Below are 23,591 nucleotides of genomic sequence, written 5' to 3'. Positions count from 1 at the left end.
ACAGTTTTGCTCCCAGGCAAATCTCACAGTGTAGTCTTACCTTCAGATTATCACTTTAAACCAGTTTTACTTACAAATGCAACGTTGTACCACTGACTGATTTTCAAGTAGAGCCATAATCATCAGAATGATGAAATGATTAAAACATTTGTTACCAAACTTTAAATGTTTGTGAGTAATGGTGACATATTTAAAATGCAAACCATGCCCAGCTGCTAAACCAGACTTAACTGACTGGTAATTTTTTTCTGATCACAAGCACACATCTCTTGTACGCTATTAAATTATGCCATGTTGAAAAATATTAAAATGTTTTTGTTACAGCAATTTGTTGTAATCGTTGAACAAGAGTAAAGAAAATAAGACTTTAATTTAGGCAGGATTAAGAAATGTTAATGCCTGTATCAGGTTAAAAAATCAGTGTCCAATACAAAGAATATATTCGTGCTCTGTGAAATAATAATTAATGACATTATCATATATTTATTTATTCTGATTTAAATAATGTTCATGGACAAATTGACTAAACTCAGAGGCGAATCAAGCAGACAGCTGGCCCACTATTTTTACTGTCCTATGGAAGCTTCCTTGGGACTATTGGTGCCTTACAGAAAATTCTGCAAAGACCCCCCACTCATCTCTGAGAGCCAGCCCAGTCTCTCTCAAGGCAAAATACTGCCCTTTCAGCACTATATGAGCAAGGGAAAAAATGGATTGGGAACATACAGCCATGCTAAACAAGGGCTGAGAAACTCACACTTCCAAACAAGGCTGCTGAAAAGTCTTCTGCCCTTAACATGCATTCTTGGCTGTCTGCCCATGCCCATCTGTCTGAAATGGCACAGTGCCATACTTAAATTGCTATGATCCTAACTTAATAATATGATGATGAGATTAGATAAAAAGTCCACCAACAACTACATACACAACAATGTGTCCAAAATCACCCCTAAGAGAATAAATTTACCACACTGGCAACATACTTTTCTCATCGAAAACAAACGCTTTCAAGCTGCAAGACAAAAGCCAGCAACATGGGTGTAGCAAAGACATAAAAGCAAGCTTGCAAAATCATCTGGAAGTTTCCTAAAAAGTTTCTGGCTTGGAAAGACACGTTCAGTATTTGCCTTTTCTTTTAGAACTTGCAGCTGCCATTTGCAACTTGCAACTACATAAGGAAAGTTAAAGCTCAAGATAATCTAGAACTGAAGCTGTAGTAAGTTCCTCCCTTTTCTTGTAGTGCAGTATTGGCAGGTAAAAAGCAAAACGGAGCATCACCGCTTCTTTTGAGGCAGTGGTAACCAGTGAGTTTTGGCCTAAGGGACAGAAACATTTCTTAACAGTACCTATTACTCACTTCAAAGTAGAATTATTGAGAATCGTTCTCATTTCACGCAGCCTTGCCAGTCATTCCTGCAGAACAAGTATGAACATGAATTTAAAAGCACTTAAATGTGTTCAAGATTCATATCATTCTGCAATACTAGAGCCCAGATGTACAGGCTCTGGATCTGGATCACTTGTGAGATGCTGTTTTTTTTTCTGCATGGATCTCCCAGGTAAACTCCTTAGGAGGACCATCCACAAATCTGCACAAAAGCAAAGCCTAGAAACTAGCTTCCTAGTAGAAACTGCTTTAGGAATATGTCAGATAATTCCAAGTGTGACTGCTTCAAAAGAAGTTATAATTATGAAGCAAGAAGGTGTTCCACAGAAGTAAAACTACTCATTGTTTCAGGCAAGATTTTATTTTGGTCAGCTCTCAACATACTTATAACCATGCTTCTCTGAGACTGTATATAGGGAAAATTTAAGAAAAATCAGACAGGATTCATATCTGGCTGACAGGTCAATATGAAAATAATCAGTGATGTCACATTGCTTCACCCCAGCAGCAGGCAAACCACATTTCAGCAAGTCTTTTTAGTGCCTTAAAAGTGCTGTTCAAAACCTGGAACACAAGATCACAGCACCTGGATGCCACAGATCACCAGCACTGGCACTTACAATCCTATCTAAATCATAACTTCAGAAAGACAAATAGGCTATATTTGAAGTAGCTTTCTTTTAAATACAAAGGAACATCAGCCCCATCAACTTTTGGATTGTTTTTGTTTTTGTTTTTTTTTTTATCCAGTTGAAAACCTGGGAAAGATTGAATATCTGCTTGTTTTGCTCTTCATTTATCTCCAAGAGCTGCTTTTTCTTTTAACATGAAAACATTTTATATTTCTGAATTACAAACAGCAACCATTAAGCATCAGGTATGGCTTTGTTTCCAAGTGTACAGGAAGAGGTTTCTATGTATGTTCAGCATAAAAATCCATTTTGAATTTTGCTTTCACATTAATAACTGGGCTTCCTTTTGCTCCAACAACTCACAAATGTCAAATAACTAAATAACACAGGCACAATAATAGCCCCAAACCCAATAAAGAATAAAGTAGCCTTTCTGGCTTGTCAAAGGACCCCATTTTCTATTCTGAGCAGGCAAGCTGAAAGCACTGCTCTTCTGTCATTCCTTGACAGTTATAGACTAGTTCTGAACCTTATTAAAGATTAAGGTTTGCCCAGGCACTCTCTTTTGGCCATCTCCTATCCACAGTCCAGCATTTATTACAGGAGAACTGGAGATTAGTACCATATATTCTGCTTTGAAAGAATACCATACCCTAGAGTCAGGCTACAGAATCAAATGTCAAAGAGCAATTCAAAATGTACTCAAAGAAAGAACACAACATTCCCCTTAATTTTACATTTCTAAATAACCGTATCCTCCTATTTACGTATAGAGCTGATTTCTGTCACATAGTTTATTTTTGTGGATAAGATATAAAACAAAGCTGGTAGCATGTCGCCTTTTTATGATGCAAAGATGTATTTTTGTTTTATTATTAAAACAGTTCTATGAACTGAGAGTTATATGAGAAATACATCAAGACATGTTGCATGCAAACATTTCTTATTTGGTTTTGGTCTGATGCAAAGTACCAAATGATTGTATGGTTGTAAATAAACAAAAAACCTGGTCAGTTGCAAAGTGCCAAAAATAATAAAAAAACAACAAATCTTAAACTAGGTTATAGCTGTTAAAGTATTTTGTTTGAGAACAGACAGAAAAAGTGACTTCACTGCACTTCAAATAGGGACTACTAAGTAGTGTCAAGCTCTCTCTCAACAAACTTTTACACAAACAAAGAAAACCTTACAAAGAGTATTGCAAAGGCTCAGCTTAACTTCCGCAGAAGTTCTATTAGTAAAACTAAGACAATCTGAGAAGGCAGGGAAATGTGTTTAAGATGACTTCATTATTATTAAAACCTTGATCATTTATGGCAAAGTGCTATAATGGCTCTTCAGCCATTATAGTAAGTACTATCTTCACTTTGGGTACAAATCAGCAGAATTTCACCAGAGTACAGAATCCACCTAAACCCACTCAGAATTAGTTTAATGTCAATTTTAACAAAAGGAACACAGTTAGAAACCAAACACTGAAAAGCTAGAAGATGACTCCCCTACTCCAAGAAGACAGATGTTTACTTTGATTGTTCTATATCACATATGCATAGACAGCCTTAGGTTAACGCAATGTCTACCTTCATTTTACGGTAAAAGAAAGCTGCAGTTGCTTTCTAATAAGGAATATCCATCAGGGCTTCTTGATTCTTACAGTCCTTACAAAGTTCTGAGGCTTAGGATAAGCAACCCACGAAGACTCAGCCACAGCATTACAGGATACTGAGCTCAGCATTACGTTACACTTATTTTGCTGGGAGGGGGTCCAAATAGCTATGGACTACTCTCATAAACTAGTAATGACACTATGAATGCGGACTGTACATTATTAAGACAGAATCTCAGTATTTTAATTCTTACCTGTTGAATTATTTACTATTCAACGTGCTTACCAAGCATGCTACAATGCTGTTACAGCCTGTGTCCTAGGAACACAGGGTGTTCATTTGTTGACAGGAAATATACCAACACAGAATCAAGAAACCTCCTTCAAAATGCATGCATAATTATCATCAGAATATGTTTCCATTACACTTTGCCTCAGAGAAGCAAATCGATATAGCCCTTTCCCAGCTAGCAATTTGATGCAGGTTTCCAGTAAATCATTTGACAAAGAAGTATCCGAGCCAATTAAAGGTTACACTGTAAAAATAATTAGTATCTGTGGTATCCTGGGGTGGGAAGGAAGAAAGTTAAACAGAGAAAGGAAAGCAAAGAGGAGGAGAAGAATATTCCACAGTTCTAAAACTATTATTTGCTATTGATGTAGAAGTATCATTTTTCTCAGTACAAATCAAGATGCATTAGCATTCCATCTGCCAGTGCTGCAGCAACCATTTTTCTCCATTTCTGTTTGACCTCAAGCCTTTTATGCATAAACGTCAGGGCTCTTTACAATTAATCATGTCTACCACAGACTAATTGTGGACAACAGTAGTGCAATTAACACAAATTTGCTTCAAATATTCATGAACATTCAAAAAGCATTCATTGACACAAGTGTTAGTTACCTAACCACAAAAAAAAAAAAAAAAAAAAAAAGACAATTCTTTCTGTTTTTGAGCAGCCTCTGCATTAGGAAGCTAAGCACACCATCAAGAGCGATAGCATGATAGGGAAAACATCCCACCAATTGTGTGATTGCTTCAGTGATGCTTCGTACACATATATGCCAATAGGAAGCAAACAGAAGAACAAACAAAAACTAATTCCCTTTCAGTATTAAAGGGAGATAATCCCGAGAATGTGGAAACACTGAATACATTTTGGGTAATAATTTTTTTTTTTTTTTTTTTTTTCATAATTCTACCCTGACACAGAAGGCAAATACAAAGCAACACTTTTTTTTCCCCCCTATTCTGTTATTATTTCTAAACCTGATTTAAAGAAAAATAAAAACCCTTAACAAAATAAGAAACAATTAGGCCTGTTCTGGTTTTCCCAACACATTCTTAATAATACACTTGCTATTTTATTTGTACTTCACTGCAGAACTGATGGTAGAAGTCTCTCTAACCACAGAAAGCTATTTGTAAGGCCTGACCTAAACACAGCAGATGTAACAGACATTTTTTTTTTCTCCCTTAAATGCATGCTTTACATTAAAGAATTTCTTGGACAGTTGTGCTATTTCTAATCAGGCCCCATGGCAAATACTCATCAACCCTCACAGGAATAAACTATTCTCACTTCAAACAATTGTTACAGTTTGAATCCAATTGACTCTAGACAAAAGTACTGAGATAATCAGCATATTAAAGCCAACACTATAACCATATGTTAATTATGTAAATGATTCATTTTAATCAGCTAGAACCATGTAAAGAGTTACAAGGAATGCAAATGTAGGGAGTTATTAAAAATCTCATTATTATTCATCTTGGTTCCATGCGTGAATATATCCATCCAAACAGATGAATTAATAGTTAGATGAAAGATGAAAGAGCTAGAGGGGAAGTCTGTGGGAAACCATCTGTCTTGCTTTGTATCCCTCCCAGGCTTCAACCATCCTGAAACAGCTACATGGAGAACAACCCCAGAGAAGAGTCAGTGACTGCCTGCACTGCACCTCAACCAGTAGTGAACGCTTCTACGAAGACCTGTGTGCTTCTCATCCATTCCCAAACTGACACCCCAAATAGGTTCACGAGATAGAAAGCAAAGCCTGATCAGTAAGCTCAGATCAACTGCTACAGAAATGTGGTTCCACCCTGCCCAAAAACATTCAGCAAGAATTGATTTATGCAAAGATTCTGATACCTTTTATGTTTTCATCTGAACAAGGTGCTCTTACAATTGACTATTACATGTCAGAAGATGTTTAGGAGCTACTGTGATTGGAACCCATCATAGTACACAAGCTGGTTCCTGCTGACTTCAGAGGTAGTCTTGGATGCAGGTGTCCTGCTTTCAGCTGAAATGGTTGATTTTCTTCATAGCGTCTGATGCGATGCTATGTTTTGCCTCTAGGAGAAAACCAATGTTGATTACAGCCCAAAGGCCTAGTTGTTGTTGAACATTGCTGCACACAAACAAGGACAGCTCAGATTTTCAGCTCCTCATGCTGCCCTGCCAGCAAGGGACAGAACTGGAACTGGGACAGCTACCCCAAACTGGCAGGTGGTGAGCAACTGCATTGTGCATCACTCATATATACACATGTGTAAGTGTTTATGTCTTATATATACACACACAAAAAAGGATTACTGTTATTTCTTTTTCCCATTTCAATAAAGAAGGTGTTATTGTGTGTTTGCTTTTTTTTTTTTTTTTTTTTTTTTTTTTAAACATCTCAACCCATGAGTTCTACCCTTATTCTCCTATTACATAGTTTTATGATTCTATTGCCTCCTCCATCCCACTCTGAGGTGGGGAGCAGTGAGTGAAAGGCTGTGTGGTGTGAGCTGCTCTCGTAAAACAGTAGGAAATAGAGAAATTCAGGAATATTGTTAAAAAACCAACAAAACAAAAACTGTATTTTTTGCAGTTCTTCCAAAGAACATGGAAAAAATCTCTATGAATTACTCCTGGAAGGATTGTTTTTCATTTACGCTATTTTCCTTTTTTCCTAAGCAAGGAAAATGGATTCTGTGCGATAATTATTCCTATGAAGAAAAGTAAGGATCAAGGGGTAATGCCATGTCTACTCTACAAGGCAATGAGAATTAACTGGAAAGACAGGGTATTAAAACCTCAGGAGGATAAAAGGGTTGACATGTTCAACATAGGTATGCATGCATTAGGGTAAATCCACCCTGAAAATCTTCCTAAATCTTCAATAGCATTTTACTTAAAATTAAAGGTGTAATCTGCTTTCTAAGGCCTTGGTTAAAGCCAGTTACCATTATTCTGCCGACTCAGACTCCATAAACTAGATGAAGGAAAAATACAATTCAACTGTTTAGTTCATTATATCATTGAAATAGATGCAGTTTTCCAAAAACTGTTTTCATTCTAATAAAGAGAGTTAAAAATAATGTTAAAATATTTTTGTCCGCTTTCAGAAGCTCTGTAAAACTTTGTTCTTCGTACTCTACTTCTTTCATGTTTTCCTGCCTGATGTCTCCTAACGCAGTTTCTCTGGAATCATTCTATTTTTGATCTTTAATCCTTTTATATGTTTTTTCTTTGCTTACTCTTGCATGCCTTTGTAGTTTCTATAATTGGGTCTTTGCACCATTTTAACAAGGTTTAGCACTGCGCAGCTTGTCAAATTTAAGTAGAAGTGAGAATAATCTATCACTGGTATGATAAATAAGCGAGTAAATTCACGCATCATTAAAGTGAATGTCTGTCATAAAAAAAAATTATATAAACTAAAGGTCCCCTCATTTCTGCAAAGGCTGGTTCTGCAATCTAGACAAAAGACAATTGCATAGAAGTACTTCAGATCACCAATGTGTAGTTCATTAAAACTGGCTATACACCTGCAGTAAAACAGAACTTCATTAATTTCCTCTTGAGGTGCCGGCGTAAATTCAACTTGGGGAAGAGCAGCTGACAGCTTTGTAACTATTGACTGACACTCTTCAGCAAAGCTCTGCTGCGTACGGAGCATGATTTAAGCAGACCCTGGTGATAATAAACACAGCAAGTGAGAAAGGATGGAGCAGCTTCACAAGCACTACATCTCTCAAAGGTTTTTTTTTTTCAGTTTCCTAGTGATATTTACCTCTCAGAAATTTGCATACGAAGTAACTCACGATCTCAATGCAACCTTAGTTGCATTCCTGCAAGTCTGCAGAACTTCAAACTGACCACAAGTTTATGCAAATTTCCCACATTACACCACTCTTGGGGCACTTTAATATGACAGTGCTGCCTAAATATCTGTCCCTAAAAGGATGACATCAGCTGACACAAGTCTCATGCAATGAAAATACGCGATCCCTCCTGGGCTATAGGATAAACAGCTCTTGCCTCACATGAACCAGAAGAAAATTTTTTCATGTAATTAAATAAGCATGCATGCATAGATACCTACAAGAGAAAATATAACACTTACTAAGCAAACAAAGATTTTCCATCTTTACACTCAGGATTTTGTCCACATTACAATGATCAACTCCCACTTACACAGGATTTGATATGTAAACCATAAGAAGAGAATGATAAATTAAAATGCAGAAGAGAAACTGAAGAAAAACTACACTGAAAATAACAATAGTTTTAACTGCCTAACATCTTGGTTATCCTTACAAAACATAACGATAGGTAACACCCATATTCCCCCCTGTTCACCCATGATACGAATAGGATATGAAATACAAACTCTATTAATATACCTTTAATCATTTTGTATCTGGGTCAGTAAAAGGAAAGATATCTTTCTTCTCTGAGATTACCTGCTAAATTCTACACAAAAAAGACCTGGCAACAGACGCCTGAAGGACCACAGGAAGGGCTATGAGGTTCCGCTGGACTTCCACTAAGGCCTTATCTTCTAACCAGCCTGATTTCTGCAGGGCACACCTCAGCACATTAACATTCTTATGATGAACTAAGGAAAAGTAAACTAGGCCAAAAAAGCATTATAAAAGAAATGCAGTATGTATGGGGTTTTTGCAGTATTCTGTATAAAGTGATACAAATAAAATCAGGAAAATTCCAGATTGGGAATATTCATTTATTTCATTTTTCAGTGATCTCAGACTATTCCCGGATCCTGCCTCAGAGTTTCAGACCCCATCGTCAATATAACAGCAGGGGAAAACAGAAAATGTGATCACATTTAAACGAGTACTACGATCCCAATCCAGGAAAGCATTTCAGCATGTGCTTTACTGTAATTTCATTGCTTTCTTGGCCAGGAATGTATCTAGACACATGCCAAAATGCCTTCCTTTACTGGAGGCTGTCAAAGGAAATACGGATTAACTGAAATTTGTATCATGTGACTTTACAGCACTGCAGCTCTGAAAAGCACATGTATCATACTTCCACTTTTTTTCTCCCAATTTTTCTAAGAGAAATCACATGGCTTAGATAATCATTCTCTAAATTACAGTCACAATTGGAAAATTAAGTGCAGATTACACAACAATAGTATGTGTGCCTTTTCTGTTTCCTGTTTGCTAATGTGATTAGTTAACAATACCAGACATTACTGCCATTACACATTGCACTGAGTGTCCACTTTTTCTGAAGAAGACTATCCTTCTCTTATACCTACAGAGCACGTGGCCTTCTTGCTGACACAGCCATAATGGCGTCAACTGAAAAAAGTGGACTTACAGATTGTGATCTCTTGTAATGTTGGTACAAGAAAACTGCTCTGTGCAATGCAGTAGTAAAATTTCCCACGTTAACTTCAATTCCATGCAGCAAAATGAGCTTTCTTCACACATTTTCTGTAATATATGGGATCAGGTCACTGCGACACTGCAGCTAAACATATCTGTACAGAAAAACATGGTGCTCCTATTCTTTGGACATTCCAATGCCAATAAAATGCTTCACTAAGGAAAGCACAGAAAATAGTACTGCCACATACACAGCAGCATCTCAAAATTAGGTCCCAGTTGAGTTGTTGATGAAGAAGTGGATACACAAAGACAAGGAATTAGCTAGCCTGTGCTACTAATGTTCTTCCTGCTGCACAAAATTTGACAGTCAAAAATGGCAGATAAAATTTCAGTGGTGATTATTTAAATAGATTATTTTACAACTATCACTTTAAAAAAAAAAACAACAAAAAAACACTGAGGCTGCACAATTGCTATTTCTTTGAGCACTGTATCAGAAATACATTCAATAAAAAGGATGTTTAAAAAATCCAAAGATTTATAAATCACTTGCGCCTACTGTACTGCGTCTTGTTTACTGCTGCTCAAGGAAACAGTTTTACTTTGATTTTATTTTAAATAAGGTATTAAATCTCAGAGTGATAATCCTGAAATAATTTTTTTAAAAAATAACAAAAAACAATCCTTCACAGTGCTCTGTGTCTCACGACTTGCTGTTAACTCGCACCGCTCCCCCACTGCATCTACTATCAAAACTGTATTATCTCCTAGTTAGATTTCAGAAATCTTAAGTGAAGTCCTGCTCCATGCATTACATTGTATTTTTCTCAAAAAGAGAAATCAGATACTCAAATACTTGCATGAACCTAAAGATTTTATCCATAATGTCTTGCAACTGTAGTAGGTTAAAGGAATCTCTCTAAGGAAATACTGAAGGAATGAGGATGGCACTACTGCAAGAGAAGGCTGACACGTACTCATTTTCAAAAGGACCATGGGCCACAAGGAAAGGGATGGAAATATTATTCTTTTGTGTCCACTCCACATTAACAACAGTGGGGGGTTAAACTATAAAATGAAAGACTTCAAGTCAGGCATTAGGAAAAAAAAAAACCTCTAGTTGAAGTGTATCATGCCTGGAGAGGATTGAATCTCAGTCGTTCAAGATCTTCAGAACAGGCACAGAAAACATCTGTCAGGAATGACATAGGCATAGTTCAGCTTCCCTTCAGGCAGAGAAGCAGATTACACAATCCCGTAAGGTGCATTCCTTCCCAGTTTTTCCTCCATCTCTACGATATACACATCTGTCCTCGGAGGTGGTACTTGCACTTTGTGAGTTTTCCTATTTGTTTGTGGCTATTTTCCATTTTCCATCTTGCAGGCAAAGAAAACAGCAGGAAGAAGAGGCTAAAATAAAGAGAAATAGAGCCTCACAATATTCTAACTGCAAGGGTAATTAAACATTCAAACAGTTCAGTAGGGTATCAGTGAAACTGATGGATTTGAAATTACTTGGATGTTTAAAACAAGATTAAATATCTTCCAAGAGGTCTGTTTTCAGCCAGTCTCAGAGAAATCCTGCAGCATGTGTATTCAAGAGGACATGCTGAATTATCATAAAGATCCTCCCTGGTTGAGTATCTTTGAGTCTGTGAATCTGAAATCCCACTTCACAGCAAGAAACCTTTTTTATATAAATGTATACATTCACTTTCTGACTCTGAAGTTAAAAAAAAAAAAATAAGAAAAGACAAAAAGTAGGTTTTGTTACATTTGAGAAATGATTTTTGTCAAAGAGTTTGGAATCAAATTTTTAACAATGTTCTCTCCTGAGACAAGAAAAAGAAAATAATACTATATAACATTAATAACATTAATTTTTATACTTGCCTCCGAGGAACACACTGCTTAAAGGAAATTATCCAAGCATACAGAACAAAGTGCAAAATGCAATAAATATTAACAATGCAGTGGTATCACTGTACTGTATGACCACATAGAAATTAACACATTTGTTTTAATCCTTAGGATAGGGAGCTAACAGCAAAACGGATGGCAATTTAAACAGTACATTTGAGAATCACCTCATGAGCTAACAGGCGTCATACTCAAGAAGCATTTTCACAAGTACTTAAAGTGCTTGCTAGTATACAGTGTTCCCTAAAAATATATCTTGGATCTGTCTCTGAAGGTGTCTGTCTGCCAACTCAAACTATTTTTATGCTGTGGGCCACGTATCATATTTTTTGAAAACGAACTGAAGCGTGATACTCAGAATTCTAAATAATAAAGTGCAAAATAAAGTTTATGCCATTCTAGTGATGGAGAAGTGTCTCAAGTAACAGAAAAAAAGCCCCACACGTTATTAAAGCAACAAAATGAGAGAAAATACAGAGGCACGTGATAGAGAAAATGAGAAGCACGTCATAAAGACAGTGCATCACAACAGGCTGATAGAAGGGTATGGGGAAAATGGGGCACCGCTCAGCTGAATATTGTGTCAGAAGAAAAAACCTTAAGAAAAAAAAAAAACAGGAAGAATGAAAAAGAAATATAGGCATAAATGCTCTTTTGAGTATTTCAGTACTTGAGCTTAATTTCTGGAACCTGGGAGAGGAAGATGTTCACAATTAACTCAACATAAAATGAAAATGCAGAAGAGAACATCAACCATCTATCCAGAAGCACAAGACACTTCCTAATATTCTGAAATCTCTCTCATGAAAAGTAAGATTCACCAGACTACCTTTTCCTTTTTGATTTACCATTTCTAATTGGAATCAAGAGAATAACTTATAAGCTGATAGGAATTTATCAGCACTTTCCTACTACTCAGCTAAAGAAAAGCTTCTACTTTTTTTTTTTTTTTTTCTTCAAACAATTTGTAAGAACCAACCAATACCAGTGTAAAAGACAACCCTGCTGCGAAAAGCCTTCCACCAGGAACTCTGATGATCACCACATAAAGGATGTGCTTCACAGAGAGTTAAGAGAGTCAACGCCTTTTGCATACATAGCACATATATAACATATATGAGTTAATATATGTGTATTATATATATATAATATACATAACACATATCATAACATAATATGAGTTAATATCACAATTGCTTTTAGCCTCGTGCCTGTAAAGAACATGGGCTTCCTAGAAACATTCTGCTCCTCAGAAGTCTCCACCAGTTCAAGAGGACTGGCAACTTCAGAGCCTTCTCTCATAGGTACAAAACTTATTTTTCAGAAAGCTGGTAAATTCTCACTTCCTTGCAGTTATGAAATACAAGCCACCACATATCTTCATCTTCATCTACAGGCCAACTTTCTCCCTGCCTCTGTTAATAATAAAGACAAGATAAGATATTAAACACTACTTCTACCCATTTAAAGAAGAATTTAACACTGATAGTATATGGAGTACTAAGGCTAGAGACAATTATAGAATCAGACTCACCTCAGTCCCCAGAAAGATAATGGAGCAGCTAGTCCTGGAAACCATTTTTGGTTATTATTTGGTTTCATTAATACAAAAGAAAAGAAAAATCATCTGGAATAGCCAGCACAGCTTCAACAATTTATGTTTGAGCAACTCAATAAGCCTCTACACAATCAAACAAGTAGACTGGTAAGATGAGAGGAGAGGAGTAGATATTGTGTACCTGAGTTTCAGTAAGGCCTTTCAAACCAATTTCCGTAAGATCATCACAATCAACCAGTCAATAAAGGGGCTGGATGAACTGTGAGGTGGTCTGAAAATTACCCGAACAGTTAAGCCCGGAAAGTAGCCATCAGTGGCACTAAGACTAGCTGGAGGTCAGTAACAAACAATACCCCAGGGGTCAATACTGGGTTCAGTCCCATTTAGCATCTTCATTAATGAGGGGGCAGAGTTTAACATCAGCAGGTTTGGAGATGACAATCACTGTGAAGAGTGGCTAACGGGTCAGAGAGTCATGCTGCCATCCAGAGGGACCAGAGCTCAGCAAGGAGAAGTGCAATTTCTTTTTCTCCATTCAGCACTAGTGACATAAACTGGAGTACTGGGTGCAAAACTGGGCTCCCCCAACATAAAAGAGACAAGGACACACAAGACAAGGACAGAGATCAGTGAAGGGCCATGAAGATGCTTAAGGAACTGGATCATCTCTTGTATGAGGAACGGCCAAGAGAGCCAGGGCTGGTTAGCCCAGAGAAATCCCATCAGCATACCTGAAGAGAGGCTAAAAAAAAAACAACAATAATAATAATAAAAAAATGGGGTCAGGCTCCCTCATTGATGCCGAGTGAGCTGCTTGCACGTGGGGCTGGGACCTCTGCTCTGGGTCACCTTGCTGGGGCAGGCTGGGACTAAGTGGCAAGAGGAGCTTCTAACCTCAGTAATTTTGTGACTCTGTATTTCAACATTTGTGTCTTACTATAATAAAAAAAATGGGAGTACAGTAACAAAGATTTTAAAGCTATCACGTATACTTCAGAGAAAAGACTTACTGACTGGCCAAGAAAATTAGATGGTTTTTACAGTCCCAGTACAAAGCTTTCTACATTATTAAAAGACTGGCATTACACAACAAAACAGTAATGCCTGTCTTGCATTTTTGTCTAGTGCAGTCTATTTTTTTTTATCTGCAAAAAAATTACTAAGGACAGGTATAAGATATCTACTGACATTTTTAGGTCAATACACTTTCATAGTGTCTAAGATATTCGGATACAACAAAAAATAGCCAATCATCACAAAATTTTGAGATACCAGAAAAGCATGCGGTTTGGGAACAGCTAATGTGTTCAGTTACAATATCTATCACAAAATATAAGAGTGGTTCTCAGCATCTTTTTCAACAGTTGATGCTGTCGTATCATTTGAAATGTTAAGTCCCACTCTCTGCATAAATAGATGTCATGCACAATTTTAAAAGGTCTAAAGAAAGGAGGGATATTCCTCCCTTCCCTACAAGTATACATCTACAATCAAAAAGTAACTCACACTGCAGACATAATACATGTAAAGGAAAGTACAGTAGCCCTGCAGTCATCATGAAGAGTTCATTAAGCTGATTACAGTGACAATTACACTGAATGTGGAACACAAGGCATAATATCTGAAGCTTTAAGTGAGCTGGCAACACGTTACCAAATGTCCTCAGAGATCAGATTTCAAGTGCAAGCATCCCTGAAATGCATAGGAAATTTTCTCATGGATTGAAAGTTTCTCTTAAAGATATAGTTTACACTACAGGGCACAAGAGCACAGACTCAACTGTCAGTCCAGACTCCTCATGTTTTTAACACAGTGATTCTCAAAAATCTACCGCAGATGAAAGTTCATACGAACTCCCTTCTGCCCAAACCTGTGCTTCCCTGTTGAGAACATATTCCACAGATTTGGCTTATAGCACAGGATGTATATACTGGGCTTAATTGTGCCTAACAATCACCTTGGCCAGAAGAAGGTATTTTCAGATGGGAAATGTGTATGAACATCTGTTTCCCTGTGCCTGATTTTAACTGTTTCTTCATGAAGGAAGACATAAAAAAAAAATAAATAAATAAAAATAAAAAATCAACATTCATTTTTGCATTAAAAAGAACACGTACTCCATTCGGTCCAGCAAAATATTTCAGTTAAAAACGATACTCTGAAAATCTTGCAATGGATTTATCTCAATTCCTCTGTCAGCAATGTTCAAAACTGTGTTCTGAGAACATATGTCTATGAACTAAGTGACCGCAGGAGCCAGGCAGGACAGCTTCCCAGTATGCAATGACCAAGGATATCATGGAACTGATCCATCTTTCCTTTCCTCCATAATTAGTTTTGAAAAATTACTTTTGATCATCAACAGTTTCAGGCAACTGCTATAAAGAGTAAAACATTATGCACAATACCTTCTTTGGTTGGTTTTGGTTTCCCAAGTGTGCAGTTGGATAAATCAGTGAGATTAGGGAAAAATTTTTAATGAGAGCAAAACAGTTTGAAGTACCATCAACTTAAAAACCACGCAGCACAAACACAGCATCCTTGACTACTCTGTATTCTTATGACCCTAAATAACTGTGTTTTGGTTTCTTTTTAATAACTGAAGTTATATAATTTCATTCTAAGATGGTGTTGGAAGAGTTGTGGAGCTTTACTCCTCTCTTTACCTCAAATGTTGCCAAGAGTAAATTTCTTTTTAAAGCTGTGATTCAACTGTGATTATGTTTTTCAGAAAAATTCGAAGGTAAAGTTAAATAAGCAAATGTGAGATTTATTAAAAACAAGCTTTTCTAGACTTTTCAAAATAGTCAAAATTGATGTCTACTCCTGTTCACACAGAGAAGATTTAACACAAGAAAACTGGTCAAGCACTAATTTCCCTAAAATAAAGCAGAAGTCTAGAATAATAAAATACATAGATAACCCTGTTAGAGAGTAGGGAACTATTTAGCACTATTTAACACACCTCCAAACTTTCAGATAAATGAAACAGATCCCACTTTAAGCACCTAGGTCAGAATCCAATTCAGCTCACCTATACCACACTCAGAGAGGAAAGTTCTTTCTCAGGAGTAAAGAAAGATTTCTCAGGATTACTAATTCAGCATTATCCTGAGACTAGGAGGGGGAAAAAAAAACAAACAAAAAAAACACAACAAACCACTGGACCTCAAAGAAAATCTTACAAAGCCAAAATATGAACCATTCTGACTGTTGACCATATAGACAAGAAGCTTTTACTTTCCAGCTTCCACAGCACCAAAAATATTGTTATGAAATAAATAAATAAACTCCTATTGATTTATTAAAACCATCACAATTAAAGAGGGTTTAGTCATCCTCCAAGCCATCTAACTCGTGTATCTCTGTACCTTACGAGAAGAAAAGGAACCATGGTACCAGTCTACTTTCGTTAGATTTCTGCAAAAATAGTGCACAAAACCTAACCTAAACTTGCAATTCTTCACCCATGTTCAAAAGACAACATTCAATTTAGGACTATGAGAAAAAAAAATTCCAAACTAAGATTTCAGAGTATTTTGCCAAAAATGCACTTTTAGAAAAATGCTTTTTTTTTTTTTTTTTTTTTTTTTTTTTTTTTGTAATGTCCATCTGCAGGTTTTCACAATCCAAGCCTTACAAGTTTTGCTTTATTTTGGAGATGAATAAACAGAATCCATAGAATTACTCTATCAGTAAAAAATATTCTGCTCTCACAAGCTCAGACATCCTTTCATTTTACCACACTTCATAAAGCATTGCAAAAGAAGCAGCCATAAACTTGCAGGCTTACCCAGCTCCTTGTTGTATCAGATGCAGACCATCCAAACCACAAATTAGTGACCTTGTGTCTTTGCCCCACTCTCCCCCTCTGCAGGTATTTTCTGATATCTGCACTTACTGACAAGACAGACAAAAAGAAAGCCTCTCACAACAGGTATGGAAAAAGACTTAGAACTTAGTCTGTAGCTTCTTGAGCAAATGACATCTCACAGAGAGAACGTGATCGCCACATCACTTCATCCATGTATAATATGAGGAAAAACTTTGCAACTTCTATAGGGAAAGAAATTTTAGATTCACTCTCTCCCAAACAAAACAAACAAACAGATGAAAAGAGGCTGCAGTAGTAAAACATGTTTGTCCTTCACACACAGAAGAACTGAGAAGCGCGGAAACAGCAGCAGGAAACCCCTGCTATCTGTAAATACAGTACGCCACAACAGTCCAGAGCAGATCTGCACATAAGGTAAACGATCTGCTTCCTACATTTCAAAAAGGCAACGCAGTCAGTGTAAAGAGAAAGCTTGCATTCCATCCCACTAGATTGCATTCTGACATCCAGCAAGACTATTTCAGGCATCATGGGAAGAACTAAAACCTAATCATTCCTTTTTGTCAAGTATTATTCAAGTGAGAACTACTAAATTACTAGTATTTTCAACAGACAAAACAAAATATATGCACGATATTTGGCAAAACCGGGATGCCAAAAAGTAGGTGAGATTTTGTAGGTAGCCTAACACACTGGCATCTACCAATATGCTGAATTTATTCACTGCTAACACTTCCCCATGCAGCACAAAGACAGGAATTTTACAGGCTGGTAACGACGGAGCTGTGAAGCAGCCTGCACCACTACTTTTCACAGCATATTCTAAGCATATTCTCTCACTTGGCCCCAAAATAGAATGGAACTGTCTCCAGATTACCACTTTCCCAGTTGTCAGTTCAACATACCAGTAAACCAGTTATGGAAAATCAGACAGAATCAAAATACCTTAAAGAAAAATTTAGAATGATGAATGATGTACGTGAAAGTACATTAATTCCCAGTTTGTCCAAATAGTTAATCCAGCACTGCCTACTCCCTATTTTTTTTCTGCCTGCCCTTACCATCACTCAAATAAATAAGCAAAGAAAGAAAAATAGGGGTTTTAGATTAGTTGACTGAAGACTTTGACAGTGAGTATAAACTTAAGCCCTTGCAACATATTCTAGCTTTTCTTGTCACTAAGGCTAAAATTAAAGCATGCTTTAAATGTACATTAAAAAACAGTGATCATCTTCAGATAATCTTTTTAAACTTCAAGTAGCGCATTTTGTATAAAAGACTTTTCTCTACTTAAAATTTTCAAGTAATTTACTGAAATGTCTTAGTAATTTCATCATCAATAATCTTTATAATAGTAGTACCTATGGAAAACTCTCTTGCTAAACGGAAATGGAGCCACCTAAGCCAGACATGCAATAAATAATTCAGTTTTCAACATTAAAATCTCACGTACTACACTTGTGTTTTTAAAATGTACAGATTTAAAATGTAGACATTTAACCTATTCTTTTACAGAGTGCATTTTTTCTATGGATTGCTAACAGTTATTTTGATTCTGCTCTCGGTAATTTTTACGATAAACTGAACCCGCATTTCACGCATTTATTCTGACAACACAAGATAGTACAGCAACACATACCCAAAATTACTGCCAACAGGGCACTCGCCCTGCACTCAGGTGGTCAGATGGATCTTTCTCACTCACGTGACATCCCACTGACTTCACTGTTTATCTGGACATAAGGGTTCCCCTGTGGGAATCAAATGGCTAAATTCAGATATGAACCAAGGGCAGGACAAGAAGGCTTTTCCTGGATTGCCACATAGTGTTCTATGGCATTTGTTTGCTCTCACCTGCCAAGGAAACAGTATGGGAGTTGTAATACGAAGTAGGTCTTGCTGCCCACAGCACACACAGTTGCTGGATGGCTGTATCTGCTTCCCTCCTCACAGCAGCCTTGCTGAAAACCCGCAAAGCTGCCAGTGCCTCTTTCATGCCAAGTCAGAAAACACCTCTCCAACCATGAGGCATAATGCTATTTATTTACTGTTTGCTCTTTCAAGTGATTTTTCCTCCTACAGTTTTACCAAAGAGGAGGAACAGAAAAAGAAAATACATCTATTTTTCTCACTGATAATAAAAATAACTCTAATAAACAACTTTCTTGGAAACTCTTTTTTACTTGCTCATTTGCAAGTATCATATTTAGCATGATTTGACACATTTGTTGTATCAATTACTTTTAACAAATACATTCTCTGTCCAAGAACATATACATTCCATTTTCTTAATCTCAATGAAATACACGGCCTCAGTAGAAATACAAATCCTCTGATATAATAACATGCAACTGGGTAATAGGCGTTGTTTATCAGAAGTGTTTCTAGAGATGTATCCAAGATATCTGCCTTTTCTCGGCTGTGTAAGTTTCACTTATTCTAGCATCTCTAACCAGATGCTGTAACAAACACAAGCAGAAGACGTAGGATGAAGCTCAGCAATGAATTTACAAGCAGAGGCTGGCCAAAGCTGCATACATTTTGCAAATGTAAAATCATATGCAGAGCTTAAGAGTGTAGAAGCTTTAAACACTAGCTGTCCTTTGCAGAGATCTATCATGTAACACTAAAGGCCAAAAAAGCAAAAAAAACCAAAACCCCAACAAAACAAAAACAAAAACAACAAAACAAAAAAACAAACCACCAAAACAACAGGAAAAACAAAACAAAACAAAATTCCCCAAATCTCTGTGAAGTTTCTGGGCTGATTTTATACACACACAATCTACACGTAAATACAGTTGGAAGTCATGGGGAATCCCAAATGAGAAATTCTTCCCAATTTCTGCAGAAATCCAGGCAAAGAAATAAATTTCAAGTTTATATGTTAAAACTTAAAAATACCTCACAGTCATGGCTCTCGACATGCAACCCAATGAAAACATCTGCATAACAACCTTATCAAGATACTTAAATCCATCAGAGTTCTGAACATTATGCAATTATGCTGAGAAATGGATGATCAAGGTATGTCTGTAAAGCATCCTTTGCACCATGTTGTTTTGGACAGTTGTATTAAGATTTTGGAAACTCGTTTACTTTAAAAAATAAACGAATATTCACATACGTTAAGCTGAATGCACGTACCACTAATGTAAATAAAAACTTGGGCTGAGAGAAACTATTTAGCATTCTAGTGTACCCCCTAAGATTACACATTTTTGTTTTCCAAAACTCAGCATTCAGGTGCTAGGTTAGGGGGTCAGGGTGTGGGAGAAAAGAAGAAAGACTACATGAGAAACTGTATGAAGAAAATGTTTCATCCAAACCCTTTAAAAGTACCAAATTCTTTATAGCACAGTTCCTATTGCTTTACTGTTTTAGACCTGTGCTTAACAGAGTAATCTAGACCTGGATATAACCTCCAAAGGAAAGAAAAAAGGATTTGAAATAAGGCATCCCGAATTTTCAAAGGGCCCTTTCTTCTAATCTATCTGCTTGGATAATGCGCCCAGAGTGGCATTTTGTAATGACAGCAACTTTCCAACAAATCAATAGTTATTTAATTCCCAACAAGCTCTTGAGTCCATTAAACCTGATTACATTCACCCATTTCAGTTGGGTGCAGTTATTTTTCCTACACCAGCACTTAATCTATAACAGGAACTTATGAGAACTTTCAAAAGCAATTTCAACATCAATCAGTATAGAGTGAAAGGCACGATTTGCTTGTAATTATTTATTGGACAGGATGGCAAAGGGCCTGACTGAGCTCTGGTGTCCGACCTTCACCCCCAAATTCTAATGGATATTAAGGCCTGCTTGATGTGTTCATGTGTGCTACTGGGTCTCACTATATTAAAAAAACAACAACAACAACAACAAAAACATTATCAGCTTGCATGCGCCAGCAGACATTTTTTCAATACTTGATAATAGCCACTGTGCAATGCTATTTTTCTTTTTTAGACATATATGTCTGATATGAAGCCTGAAGTGAAGAATAATTCATGATCTTGGAATGCCAAATGGACCTATACAAAAAAAAACAAAAAAAAAAAACCTGTTTTATGTTTTGATTTCACCTCTACACCTACCAACTATTATTGTAGCAAAGGAGCACAACAAAAATTTTAAACAAAAGCCTCTCCTCCAAAGTTAATTTGACTGACTGCTACCAAGACAGAGAAATGCAGCACCATACAGTATTGTCTCTCGAGCCTTTTTATACATAGCAGCCATAATTCCCACCTATAGGAGACATTTGGGAAATGCTTGAAAATTTTACTCGAATTCTCTCTTAGAATTTTTTACTACTAAAAACAATGGAATAGCTTTTGCTTTATTAATGCTTACACAACCTATAAAAATCTTTAGTCTAACAACAGAAAATTCCACTTTTTGATAAAATCATTATAAAAACAGACATCACAGCAACAGTAAGTACATCCAGTAACTGCCAGTTAACTTCTAAAACATAAAACTCTCTCTCACAAGCAGGATTTTGCACTCTCTTGGCTCAAAAGTAACACAGGTAGTCTACGATATATTTTTACATACACAAAACCCCACAAACCGCTCTTCATTCAGCAAGATGCATAACATATTAATTAATGCTTATTTAACACTATACATACATGCTGTGCTAAAACACTTAACCTAAACACATCACGGTAAGTTACTTTGTCTTATGATCTGCCGTGGGAATGCTGAGTCCCTCAGAAACGCAGAAGGGATATCAAATCCTCTGCCCTGTGGTCAACCTCGTGAAGCAAAGGCATGAATGTTAAATAGCAGACAAATCAATAGAAGCAAATATAGCTCAACTACACCATTTATTCAGCCATGAGAGATGTCAATACACAGATTAGGGTGATCCATCTTTTTGATTTCCTACTGTCTTCTCACCGAATACATGAGAGCTTTTGCTTGTATTAAAAGTGTTTGCTTTCTCAACCATAAAAATTCCAATTATTACTCTAAGTGCACTAGAGTTAAGTTGCTTGTTGGAAGCGGCCTTGCATTACCTGAACAAGTCCAGCGAAGTATGGTGCTGCCGGCAGAATCATTGGCACTCCATATGGATGTAGCAAAACTCCTTGAGACGACAACATGGTTTAAGTGATAGTATTACTCCCACTAAAGCTAAACACATCAATTGAAAGTTAGGGGAAAATCTATATACCAACTTCTTCCAAACTCAGAGCTAGAACCAAATAACTTCTGTCAGGGGCAAAGCCCACATCAGCTGTAAAAAAAAGAAAAAAATTGACGTCAGCAACTCTTAATGTTAAATTTTTCTTCAGAGACAACAGATAGAGACAACAGCTGCAAAGCTAACTCTACCAAAAAAGGAAGGTGCTATTTTGGGACCAGCTTAAATAACATGACTAACCAACTACTCTTTATCAGTTCAGATTAAGTAATAAACACATACAGTTCAAACTCCCCAACCTGGATTTCAAACAGGATTAGAACTAATAATGATATATGAATTGACATATATATGACAACAGTCGCTATCAGAAGCTTAATAAAAAAAAAAAAAAAAAGCTTTATTATGATTGTGTAAATTACTGCTTCTTTGTATTTATTAACTGTTAAACAGTATTCATGTGAGAGTTGAAACTGAAGCCTGTTACATTTTGTACATATTGTTTTGATTCATTGTATTTTTCTTGCTTATTTTGAATACTAGAACTAGCTATCGCTAGCTAACAACTTCTTAGTGTACATTATATTTTAACGGCTTTTCAAACCTTTCACAACATCTATGTTGTTGCATTTATCACAGCTTTTTCAAAAAGACGAATTTGACCTTTAGAGAATTTCATTCTGTTCTCCAATTAAACTCAGACTCAGTGTAAGAGACAAAAGGGATGAATTCAGCCTGATTTTTTTTTCCCTAAGCAAAACAGATCTGCTGCTCAATGCACTATTTGCAAATAATTCTCTTCTACACCTAATCATTTTTACTTCAGACAAAACAAACAGTCATTAACATTCGTTACGTATGCAGTATATATCCTCAATTGCAGATATAAATTAATGACAAGAATTAAAATTGAGCAAGGTATTTTTAATTCAATTAAGAATCGGGTGTTTAAAACTTCATGTTACAAGTTAGGAAAGTATTTGTCATCCTCTCCTACAGTTTCTGAATAACCAGAGTGCTCCACATCACTAACTTAAGCTACTCGATTTTGTTGCATAATTACTTTTCCAGATAACTAATTGCAGACAAGATTTGATGTGATATTCAATTATTTAATGTCACATTTTGACCATCAGGAAAGGTTTTCAGTAATTGATTCTCATGTATCACAGCAGCTGTATTGTGTGATTTAGAAATCTAACTTAGCAGGTGCATGTTGACCCTTGTTACTAACAGCCTTACACCATTTCTAACTTTAGATGTTAAATAGTGACCCTGTATGAGGCTTTTCTTAGAGGCTGCCAATGAGCACAGCAATTGTCATGTGATGATGCGATGTTTACCTAGGTCCATTTTCTTTTTATAGAGTGGCTTCACGTTTCTGTTGGGGATAATGCTGTTCACCTCACTATGCTCAGCTGCTATTTATTTTTTCTTATTGAGAAATCTGTAGTTTAAATTATTAAGCAAACTCTAACCTGGCATTTTTTGCCAAAAGATTATCAGAAATTTAAATACAATACCAGTCATAATCTTTCATACAGAAATACAGAAAAAATGTCATACAGAAATATATCAACAAAATACATATGTGAGAAAGTGCACTGCCATTGCAACTCATTTAAAATTATTTCACTTCTTAAAGTATACACTTCAATTTTAGCCATTACCTTTTGCTTGGTCTAACAGTAAGCTGCACTTGAAAAGAAAGTTTCTTTCACCTTGCAACAGAGATTATAAAATAGGGTTTGCAAACTTTATTTAAATGATTCCAACAGGACAACTGACATAACCACAGATAGGTGAGTTGCTCTGTAAAAACCAGTTTTTGTTTCAATACATTTGTAATTGATCTGATAG

General features: G+C 36.4%; 1 protein-coding gene across 8 annotated transcripts in view; it reads right to left on the bottom strand.

Moving 5' to 3' along the window:
- Positions 1–23,591, bottom strand: part of RBFOX1 (RNA binding fox-1 homolog 1) — a gene marked incomplete at both ends in the record, with an annotated part of 253,772 nt that overhangs the window by 209,847 nt on the left and 20,334 nt on the right. For 5 of the 8 annotated variants that reach the window (XM_079542963.1, XM_079542962.1, XM_079542961.1 and 2 more), the window contains one exon: positions 21,604–21,690. The exons of the other annotated variants lie outside the window; for them this stretch is intronic. In XM_079542963.1, the coding sequence (XP_079399089.1) occupies positions 21,604–21,690 (87 nt within the window). Of the gene's footprint in view, positions 1–21,603; positions 21,691–23,591 lie in introns of those variants that run through there. 8 annotated transcript variants of the gene reach the window in all.

This window comes from Tetrao urogallus (genome assembly GCF_951394365.1).
Source record: "Tetrao urogallus genome assembly, chromosome: 15".
NCBI classification, from domain to species: domain Eukaryota; kingdom Metazoa; phylum Chordata; class Aves; order Galliformes; family Phasianidae; genus Tetrao; species Tetrao urogallus.
This window is presented reverse-complemented; position numbering and strand designations above follow the sequence as displayed.